Raw genomic sequence first — 12,146 nt, 5'->3', positions numbered from 1 at the left:
CTCAAGACCCTTAAAAGACACTAAAGACTAAAGTTACAAAGTCCATCTCACTACAGCGGCTCTACAATAACTTTATGAATCGGCGACAATAGTTTTTGTGCGCAAAAAAACCTTAAATAACGACTTATAAAGTGATGACGATTTCAAAACACGGCATCATGAAGCTTCGAAGCGTTATGAATCAGTGAGTCGATTCAGCGGTTCAGAGCGTTATGAATCAGTGAGTCGATTCAGCAGTTCAGAGCGTTATGAATCAGTGAGTCGAATCATAATTTGGATCGCGTGTCAAACCGCCAAACTGCTGAAATTTGGCGATTCAAACCGCTGAATCGAATCACTGATTCATAACGTTCTGAACCGCTGAATAGACTCACTGACTCATAACGCTCTGAACCGCTGAATCGACTCACTGATTCATAACGCTTCGAAGCTTCATGAGGCCGTGTTTTGAAATCATCATCACTATGTAAGTCGTTATTTAGGGTTTTTTTGCGCACAGAAACTATTCTCGTCTTCATAAAGTTATTGTAGAGCCGCTGTAGTGAGATGGACTTTGTAACTTTAGTCTTTAGTGTCTTTTAAGGGTCTTGAGAGTGTAAAGTTGAGCCAATGGAGGCCTTTCAGAGCATCAGATTTACACTAAAATATCTTCATTTGTGTCTGAAGATGAACGGAGGTCTGACGGGTGTCCAACCACATGAGGCTCAGTCATTAATGACACAATTTACATTTTTGGCTGAACTAACCCTTAATGCCAGAGAACTGGAACCTCCCAAGAGCATCATCGATAAACACAGAGTTCGTACCTGACCACACATGCGTAGGTTCCCTGGTTCTGCTGGCTGACGTTGAGGAACCACAGCGATGTTCCTGTGAGCGAGACGCTCGGGTGCCCGTCTGCGATCTCCGAGCCGCTTCTCATATCGTACCAGGTCACATTATACAGCGTTTCTGCAGGTTTGAAGAGATGCTGGATCTGCAGTGGACACTCCAGCAGCGGCGACTCTCCGGGGGTCGCGAACATCCGCTCGTACGCCAGGCCAAAGTCCTTGCAGGATTCTGTTGAGAAGGAGAACAATCTAGAACATCTGCAAGAGCTGGTGAAGAAACTCAACTACACACACACAACCAGGCTCATCTGCACCAACTGCTTTAGATTTTAAAACTACAAACACAAAAAAGGACAAACCACATGTATGGATCATAATTCACAATAAAGCACACGAGCTAGAGTTTAATTTCATTTACAAGCATCAGTGTATGATATCATTCAGACAGAATAAAGTTAACAAGGGAAACTTCTTACCGTTCTTATCTGATATTACGGCACATTCGGTTTCCTGAAGGAAAGTGAGCAGGAAAACCAGGGACAACCGACCCATATCTGGAGAGAGCGAAGAATTAACATAGAGTTCAAATGAATAACTACAAGAATAAATGTGTGTATGTGACATTCAGAAATGGAAAGGATGAAAAACAAACTACTGAAGGGTTGAATTTAAGAAATTAGACATTCATAGCCTGTTATCATAAACAAGCATACACTCAAAACATGATTTTATGATGCTGTTCACTTTATTTAAGCAATTCATGTTGATTTAACTCAATTATATCAGGTTTCTGGCTCAAATGTAATTGATTCATGTTAAACTGACTAAAAACCGTTAATCTTTGACATAACTTGATGTTTTCATTTTGACATATCACGTTTCAATCAAACAAGACTTTCACTTCCCATCATGCTTTGCAAAGGGGCTGAATTCGGAGAGTAGATGTTTAAATAAAGAGCTGCGTTTTTAACAAGATGAGAAAATGGAGAGACTTTTTAATGCTTAATGTTCTGTTATATTGGTACACTGAAAAAAAATGATTCGTTGAATTTACTAAAAAATATCGTAAGTGGTCGCAATCAATTCATTTTATCTCAATTTAAACAAAAACACATGCAATTCCCATAAAACCAATATATTTTTTTTTTTATTAAAATCAAAAAACTAAATTTAAATTATTTAAACAAGCACTAATTAATTATGCTTAATTTAATCGGGCTATAATAATTTTTTTCAGTGATATTTAAAAGTGTGTGTTAGTGTTTGTGGAGGTTATTGTGGTGAAGTAGAGTGTGTGTTTGGGGTCAGGACCTGCTAATAACAACTAAAGCTGTTCTAATAATTAAACACAACTACTTTGGGCCATGGATGTAACAAAACCATCGTCTGGCCGGCCAACAAGATCTTGTAAACGGTTTTGTAAAATGTTGTAAAAATAGTGTTTCACTAAATAAAAATAATCAATTAAACTGGATTACTTGTTTTGGTTTTTTCTATTAATTTTAGGATAATTAAATTGAATAGTTTTGGACAAAATTAAGAATGTTAACCTGATTTAAATAAATGGCATTGAATTAACCCTATGTAAAAAACTTAAGTTTACTGAAATAAACAAACAATGTTAATTAAATTCATGGAACCTGTTGCCTTAAGAAAATTAAGTAAATGCAACGTATCATTTTTTGAGTGGGTATTTAGATTTAGAAGATTACAGTAGATATTAATAATCAATATCAACATCTAACTGATCACTCAAAAGCGTGTTATCGATTTGAAATGTCCGTGTTATTTGCAGGTTTTCCGGTATATAATCTTGCAGAATAATATCCAGGCCTTTCTGGCGTCAGTCATGTTTGCTGATCTTTGAACCTCATGTTTACTGGAAGTCAACAGTGTTCGAGACGCAAACTCCAAAGGTCAACCCTGAGTCACAAAAACATGAGATTTTCTCATATATTAATAAACCTCCTGTCTATACAAATAAACTGAGACACACAAACGCACTAAACTGACGTGGCGCACAATATTCAGCTTTATTGTCTCGTGTCAGATCAGCAAATAAAGGTTGAAGAGAACAGATAAAAACACAAGATAGACATTTTTGAAAACGAGATTGCAAAATCTGCCAGTCCTGGTGATATTTCTACTCGCTTCCCTCTTCTCCATGGGAAGTGCTGAAGAAAACTGAGCGTCGTTCTTACACAAGAGTCTTCGCTTCTTTAAAAGAGGAGACGTTTCGAAGGAACTGCATGTGCTTGCTCAGCACAAAAACTGGGAATTTGAGGAATGAAAGTGAGAGTAAAAGGGAACGTGCTGCACTTAAACAGGATCTCAGATGGCCTGCATGACCCCGGTGGGAAATGAGCGAGTAACTGCTGATGGAACATATTCACTTCACCATTAATGAGCATGATGAGTTTATTATCCCGGATTTTCCTCTTCCTAATCAAACCGGCCTGCCATGCGGATCAATTCAAAGGGATCTTTTCATTTTAAGAGGATTTTGAAAATATTTGTTTTTTCGTCCTCACATTAAAATACTGTTTTTCTTTACCAAGATTTTCCTTTTTGGGTGATCTGTCTCTTGCTCAACGCTATGAATTCCCTCATCTGCATATCATTTCCATACGCATATTCCCATCCCCGTGACACCGTTTTTAACGGTACCATATATTAGGGAAATATGAGATACAGACTCATATAGTCACATTACATTGCTAAAATCATTTCCTATGCTTTTTTTACAATAAATATATCAAAACCAGGGCTCTGAACCGGTTCAAGGAACGAAAACGAAAACCAGAAACGAACGAAATTTTAAGAGGAACAAAAACGAAATCAAAATCAATTTGAATGGTTCTGAACAGAAACGTTAATTTGAAATGACATTAACCGGTTAATAATGTTATTTTATCGTTCTCTTTAATATTTTAATCTGGCAGTGCCCAATCATGAATAGAGTAGTGCAGCATGTGCTGTGACGGATCAAGCGAGAGTGAAATGTCATCTGTGAATCTACCGACATTCTTTTCGTATGTTTAAATAAGCAGTACGGACTTTAAGCTCTAATAGTCTGATTTAGGCTAGTTTGTGGATTCTGTTTAAGCCTAAGTAGGCTATAGCATCTATCAAACATTTGTCCTATAGTCTTTCAGATGGCCAATACAGCTCTATGTTTTCTATATAGACGGCTGATGCTTCGTATTAAATGGTGTTATATTGCATTAAATGATCAAGCTTTATTAGCTGACTGAGTTTGATTATGGGATGGATGTGTTGTGCAGTGTTTGCTTTGAAATTAGCAGCATTAAAAGAGCAATGGTTATCCAGTTTATTTATTCTTTATTCATGCAATTTTTAAAACAAGTCGTGTTGAAAAAAAAGTGATGTACAAAGAATGTTCTCCCTCTTCTGAAAAGAATAGGCATTTACAGGGAGTGCAGAATTATTAGGCACGTTGATTTTCTGATCATATTTTTTTTCCAGGCACATTTGACCAATTCCAAACCACAGTAATCCTAATAACTACTATTGATGTAGTATTTAATAATGTATAATTGATATATAATTGTTCATGAAGGCTGGAAATGAAAATCACCTTATATTCAGGTGTGCAGAATTATTAGGCATGTTTTCTTTTATGGAATGTTAGGCTTTATGGACAGATAGGTTGAGAGTGACTCTTGAAGGACCAGCACCACATCCTCTAGTACCACTGTTTGAAGAATTCATCTTCCAGAATCTGGCAGTACGTTTTGGGAGTTCATTTTAGTCCATCCTGAAGTCCGTTTTGCAGGGATGGACTAAAAATGAACTCCCAAAACGTACTGCCAGATTCTGGAAGATGAATTCTTCAAACAGTGGTACTAGAGGATGTGGTGCTGGTCCTTCAAGAGTCACTCTCAACCTATCTGTCCATAAAGCCTATAAAAAAACCTTCTTCATGTATTTTACAACACTTCAGCTTATGATTCTTATCTAGTGGGGGTCATTTTTTAGGATTCTTTACCTAACTGAAGTCTCTGAGATCCTGACACCTTCACTTCTGGAGACTCCAGGTAGGTTCAGCTCTGGAAAATGGTGGCGCTGGAGACTAAAGGGTTCCTGATGGTTTCACCCTTAATTCTTCACCTTAATTCTTCATTCTTTTGCAGTTAACAGGTGTCTTTTCTTCACCACCTGTTTTTGTCAGATCCTGCTGACCCAACGAGCATTTCACTGTCCAATGGTCATGCCTTAACTGCAATGTCTAGTATTGCATTAGTATTGCATCCTCTCATGGGCATTTAATACTTTTTGACTTTTCAGTCTGAGTTAAATCTCTTTTTTGGCTCAATTTATCTGTAAAAGAAAACATGCCTAATAATTCTGCACACCTGAATATAAGGTGTTTTTCATTTCCAGCCTTCATGAACAATTATATATCACTTATACATTATTAAATACTAAATCAATAGTAGTTATTAGGATTACTGTGGTTTGGAATTGGTCAAATGTGCCTGGAAAATAAATATGATCAGAAAATCAACGTGCCTAATAATTCTGCACTCCCTGTAGAGCCACTTTCAGCTCCATTAAAACAGCTCAATATTTGTCCCGCTGTTTATTCTGTAATTAATGCATGTGTTTCTGTTGTGGTTTTAAAAATGTTATGAAATAAATATTCAAGTTTAATTATCATGTGTTATATTATTATTGAGTGAAAAAATAAAAAATAAAAATAAAAATATATATATACTTATAAGTCTTTATTTATACATATTTGTTTAAAGTATAGGCTAAATTAAAATAACATTATTAACCGTTATTTTTTCAAATCAAGCCGTTTTCGGAACAGTAATGTTTAATGAGGAACGCAAAAACGGAAACGCTAAAATATCGATTCTGCTCGGAGTGAACCCATTGATATTTTTTTCCGTTTTTAAGCCCTGATCAAAACACAGGTAAAAGCAAAATTGTATAAAATAGGCATACTTTTCAGAGTTATTCTTATTATTTTCCACACTGGCCAAATAGTATTTTTAATCGTTTTAAACAAATAAAATGTACACGCAGCTTCTCCTGTAAGGTTAGCACACAGTATGATTCAGGATGTTTATATATTTTTAATGGAAAACAGTAAGCCTCATTTTTTTCAGGGTAAATATAATCATCTGACTCAAAATAACACATTAATGCAATTCTTACCGTTTCCGTCTAACTCTATGCTTCAGATACAGCGGGATTGGTCATGACGTTACTGTGTGACATCATCAGCAGGGCGTGTCCTGATCTCTGCAATTAAACAGGAAATATCATGAGCCTGTAGCTCATCACAACACTCAAACAACCCTAAACCACGGAGCTCCTAAAGGGACCTGCTGGAGGGGAAGACATTAGGGTGGGTTCATATATAAATGAATATAGTCCAAACCCAGACAGAAACTTCTGGAGGTCCTGCGGCGCGATACACACGTTTTGCGCCACGCGATGGACACGATTCCGCCTCATTCACAATATTTTTTGTATTAACAATGAAGGTATTGATTTTATTTCATAATAAATAATCATAAGAATTATGTAAAAAGACATTTTATCTATTGCTATTTATCTATTAATAGGTGTTGTGGTATAAGCAGCAGGAAAGCAGTGATGTGTGAACATTACAGTGATGTTAGCTGAATATTTATTATAATTATAAAAAAATTAAAAAACGCCCCCCACGTGTTTTTCGCAAAATAACCACTAGAGGAAGTCAAGATACATTTTCACTGTTGCTATGCACTACGCTTGACAACAGGGATAAACAAATCTGGGGAAGCTGACACCAGCAGGGGCCTGTTTCAGAAAGGAGGTTAAGTGAAAACTCTGAGTAGGTTAACCCTGAAATAAGGGAAACTCTGGGTTTTCTGTTTCAGAATGGGAGGTATGTCAAACCCGAGAAAGCAGGGTAAGCCAAGCCCGTTTCTGAAAGAGAGGTAACTTATACTCAGAGTCAGTTACCAGGGTAACTTACTCTGTGAACCTAACCTGGTCAGAAGCAGGTTTTCTTTGGTAAACCCAGAGTTTCTTTTTTTCTCCTCCCCCTTTTTAAAGCACCAGCAGTGTTTAAATACTTTATTCATTCATTCAAACGCCACAAATGCTTTTCTTACTGAGTATTTTGGTCGTATTTCAAGTATAAATATAAAAAAAATTATAAATTTAATCTAAATCTAAAGTAAGCAAAGTTTACTTAAAACAAATTAAATTATCTGCCACTTGACAAAAATACAAAGTAAGAAAAGAATTCTTTGCAGGAACATTCATTGCTCATATTTTCATCATGAGGACACTGTCAAAGTGACAAAAATGGCATGTCCTTTTCTACAGGATCCTGACGTTCACTTGATAATCCTCTAGAAGTAACCCTGATAATTAGAATTTCCTTTAGGATTTCCAGTGGTTGGACGCATTTATGACACTCATATATTCCCATCATCACACTTTCTGAAAACGGATTATTGTATGGAATGGAAGGATGCTGCCAGATGGTAGTACAAGATATATGCCATAACTACCACCACAGCATTTATTTACATTTTTATAGTCATCTTTATTTCCTACAAATACTTTATTCTTTTTTCCTGTTGGGTGTTAATATTCTTCCTCCATCTCCTCTTCATCTGTCAGTGGTGCTGGTGTTTGGCTGGATTGAGGCTGGATTTACTCTGGCCTGAGTAGAAGTCAAATATTAATGTCATTACCCTGATTAATAAATGTAACAGGTGGGATCAGAGAACATTTCATTATGTGAAAAGAGCACAGACCCTTTACACATTTCTGGGTTTCCGAAGCTGAAGTCGTCATAGGGTTAACTCTTATAGCGGTGAATGAGAGAATACATTAAATATATATATTTTTGTGTCTCCATTTGCTCAAATAGCAAAAGAAAAACTCCACAATAGTGATTTCACAACTTTCAAAAAGATGGAAAAATTAAAGTAAGATTGATAACTGCAGTGAAAAGAGAGAAAGTTGTTAATTTTAACCATCACTCCCATAGACACTGTATTAGAAACACTCTCACAGCAGCGGTAACTTGATTTTTGTAATTTGATGCAAAAGTAATATAATACAAAGTATTAGTGTTATAAATGTACATACATAAAAAAAAAATACAAAAAACGTTGCAGGATGTACGATATTGATGACCATTAAAACACGTCATCACAGTCTGTGAAAAGGGTCTATGTGGGAAGAGCTGCTGCACATTGGACACTGAATGATATTTATTTAATATGTCAAATGTTTGTAAAGTCATTAAACCTACACCCATGAACATTTTATGCTTAAAGCTTTTCCTGATTGAATTATGTTTTTTTTTTTTTTTTTTTTTTAGCTGCTGTCACATTCTTTGTTTGCCTTTTGGATACCATGAAAATTAAACTTAATTAAAATAATTAAGAATTAAACTTGTGTATTGACCCAGAAGTATGCAAACGTCTTTTTGTTGGGTGCTGTTGCCATGGTGAATCGTAATTTCCGAGCTCCATTGATCGTGGCTTTTCATAGTTGGAGTGCATGAGCTTAACTCAGAGTCAGTCTACTCAGAGTTGATTGAACTACCTCAATTCAGCTGTTCAGAAACCCAAAACTCAGAGTTTCCCATCTCAGAGTAAGTCAACTCAGAGTTCAGGTTTAAACTCAGAGTTGGTTGAACCTCCTTTCTGAAACAGGCCCCAGCTGTATTTGAAGAGAAGAGGATTACACGCTAAACGCTATCATTTTCAGATATTAGTAAACAAGCGTTTAAGAGAATATTGTTCTGCAGGATATCACAGTAATGTATGATAGATGAATAGTGAAGTCTGTAGTTTGAGAGCATATGTTATTTATAAGGAATATAAATATATATATATATATATACAGTTGTTTCACTGTAATGTCACATTTCCTTAAGGCGGGTGTTTTCCCCCGCTCTACCCTAACATTACGCAAAGGCACATTTGATCAAACTAAATGTTGTAGTATGACCAGCAGGAGACAGATGAAGTGTAAACTGGATTTGGAGACACTACAGTGTGTAATATTGAATTAATGGCTTTATAGTAACGCTTTTCGGGTTTTGCACTTCGGACTCGTCTCTTATACTATAATGCTCGTTTGAAGAATTAGGTTGTATCTTGTTGTCTACATTAAAGATGTGTTTTAACAACGAGTTATTGACCTGGAAAGTTGGAATCTGTGAATATATGAACTCATTGAACTAAGCACTGACTGTATTTTGTTCATCTTCAGGGAAATGATGTGTTTAACTCCATTAATGAGAGTCTAAATGTGTATATTAAACTCATTCTGTTTCTCCATTAGTTTGTGTGTATAAATCCTGATATGTGTGTGGAAAATTGCTTTACATTTCAATGGTGGTTTGTGCTCTAAGAACACCCTGTGACTCTTAAAGGCGTGTTGCATAATTTTGGGTTGATTCACACAAATATTTTCAATCCGGTTTGACAATTTCTGCTAAGAAGTGGAAAAATAAAGAGCTAATGACTGCTGATGGACGACCCGAAGGAACCAGGAACCTGATCGCCCAGTACAGTAAAGGTGTGGGTGGCACTGGGTTTGAGAAATGACGACGAAGCCCTGTCGTTAGTGAGCATTAGTGACCTGAGAAAGCTCATTCCAACATGCCACATCATTATAACCGCTCAACCACTTCCTGACAGGGTGAAGCACAACTTAACCAGTAAATTACAGTATTTCCATCAGAGAGAGAGAGCTGACGGTTCCACAAACACCGAGAGCTGAGCCACTATGGCAAGCCCCTTTAACGCTTATTCATTCCCAGGATATGAATTCTTGATATCAGGAATTACATTTCCACTAGTAAAAACTACAACTCTTGACATCTGTAATTGTATTTTCACTAGTTAAATCTCACCATACACTCTAGGTTCAGCCTGCTGGGTCATTTTATTGGGTTATTTTTAATATTTTTACCCAGTTTTTCTGTAACTCAGCTGTTGAATCTAATGAGTTTAGTTCAATTGTAATACATTAAGCATTTAAGCGTCACATAACCGACTGTCACTTAAACTGACATTTTGACATCATTTTGTTTTTGACATAAAAAATACACAAAATAGAGCTAAATTCACTTTTTTATTTGTTTTTCAAAAACATCTATATAGTTTTTATAACTTTGTATTTCTGTTTTAGTCAGTAGGCCATATCAGGTTAAGCTAAAGCTTCAAATAAGTTTGTTTATTTTTTTATTTCAGTTAATATTGATTTAATTTCAAGTAATGAAGATTTTTTTTAATGGTTTTAGTGAACTATTATAACCCTGATACTTTATTGAATATGTGTCAAATACTGGTCTTTCCTCCTGACAATGAATTAAGTGGGAATTATATACACAGTTTATTTTGTAAGCAAAAACGAATATATAATGCGTGACTTTTAATGATAAACAAGCTGGAAATACACCAGGACTCTTATTTTGAAATGTCTGCGTCTCTATTGCAGTTGCAGGAGCTCATTCAAGTTCAGTTGAGGGAGATCAAATATGCATTGTTACAACCGTCTAAAATATATTACTATATAAACATCGTAAAGTAAACATTGTCATTATTCATCGGCATTAGTTCATAAGGGTTAGTCAAAGGTCGTTGACGAAAATTATGACGAAAATTATTCGTCAATGAAATGAACACTGCTAACGTCTGCTGGGAACGCTAGCCGAACGACACACCAGCGTCACCAGGACGGGTTGAAACTTAAATGTCTGACAGATGAGATGGCACAAGGTAAAGCTGTTTCATGCAACTTTTAAAAAATGAATATATAAGACTGTGATTGAATGAACTGGAACAGCTACTGATGGCAGTTTTCTTCCCACAGATTCCCATCGGCTGCTGTTGCTGCTCCGGTCACGTCCTAAAACATTTACTAATGTTAATGTTTCAGAGTATTTTATGACTGTAAAAGACTGACTTGCCATTGAATAAAAAATATTGTATATGAACTGCTCCTGTCCTATATAAATATAACAGAGATTTTAGAGTGTATATGTATTATTTAAAATGAAAACCCTTCAATATCAAATAGACTGACCCAGCACTTTCAAAAAACAACCCAGCATATGCGTTCATGTATAAAACCCAACAAGCTCTGTAAAAATAACCCAGCATGTGTTCTGTCCAATATTGACCCAGAGCTGGGTTGCCAAATAACCCAGAAATGGTTGTTTTTAACCCAGCATTGCTTTAGTGTGTAAACTGCCATTCAAATTCAATTGTTGATATCAAGAGTTAATTTCTTACTAGTTAAAATTCCATTTAAAAATCATCATTTTTGATATCAATAGTTACACTGTTGCTCGGACACTTTAAAAAAATAGTTAACTTTACTTAATGTCTTAACGTAATTGTAAAAATCTAGTAATCTGTACTATTCTCATACTATGCCTTGTTTACTCAGAAAACCTGAGTTAAGATGAATTGATTGGTTTGAGTGAAGCCCTCGCCATTATGGGGATCAGTGTTCCATTAGACATTCATATTATTGTAATTCTCTTCCTATCCATGCAACAATAAATCACAGAAATTTGGGTTCAGAGGAAGAGAAGTAATAAATGTGTTGCTTTTAAAAGTTGACCTATAGCTTCTGACTGAATAATTAAGTTCATGATTTAGTCAGAGATTAAAAGCAACATGTAATACTTCCCTTCATGTTGTGTAATGATCACTTACAATTTCACTGCTAATGCTTACGTCATAAACACCTTGTGAAACGTTTAATTGGGTTGATATATGTGGGTGATTTATGTTATATTTGCGCATCTTGAGTCACACACACACACACACACACACACACACACACACACACACACACACACACACACACACACACACACACACACACACACACACACACACACACACACACACACACACACACACACACACACACACACACACACACACACACACACACACTTCAACATCAGCATCCAAACACACCAATGGGAGCTTTACTAAGTCAAGAGTAAATCTGTAGTAAATGATCAAGTTCTCTCAGTTCTTTAGTCTCTAGAGCTCTTGTGTAAGTGAACTTTACTAACTAAGCATTTGTCAGCACAAACACACTATTCCTGTTTCACTTTACTTGGCGATTGGTTTGCATGCTTTTTTTAAAATAAGTAATAAGTAATAATAATAATAATAATAATAAGTCTAACTAATGAGATTTTACAGTGTAAAAAATTCTTGATATCAAGAACTCAAGCACATGTTGAAATGTTAATTCTTGATATCTGTAAATATATTTCAACATTTTACATTTGTTATT

General features: G+C 35.7%; 1 protein-coding gene across 1 annotated transcript in view; it reads right to left on the bottom strand.

Moving 5' to 3' along the window:
* Positions 1 to 12,146, bottom strand: part of LOC307129454 (interleukin-1 receptor type 1) — a 47,105-nt gene that overhangs the window by 31,687 nt on the left and 3,272 nt on the right. The window contains exons 2-4 of the mRNA XM_079821881.1: positions 6,018 to 6,104; positions 1,307 to 1,384; positions 807 to 1,059 (exon numbers count right to left, since the gene is read on the bottom strand). Of these exons, the coding sequence (XP_079678007.1) occupies positions 807 to 1,059; positions 1,307 to 1,382 (329 nt within the window). The 5' untranslated portion in view covers positions 1,383 to 1,384; positions 6,018 to 6,104. The remainder of the gene's footprint in view (positions 1 to 806; positions 1,060 to 1,306; positions 1,385 to 6,017; positions 6,105 to 12,146) is intronic.

Source organism: Gobio gobio (genome assembly GCF_949357685.1).
Source record: "Gobio gobio genome assembly, chromosome: 7".
Lineage (NCBI taxonomy): Eukaryota > Metazoa > Chordata > Actinopteri > Cypriniformes > Gobionidae > Gobio > Gobio gobio.
The sequence above is the reverse complement of the archived record's forward strand: the minus strand, read 5'-3'. Positions and strand labels throughout refer to the sequence as shown.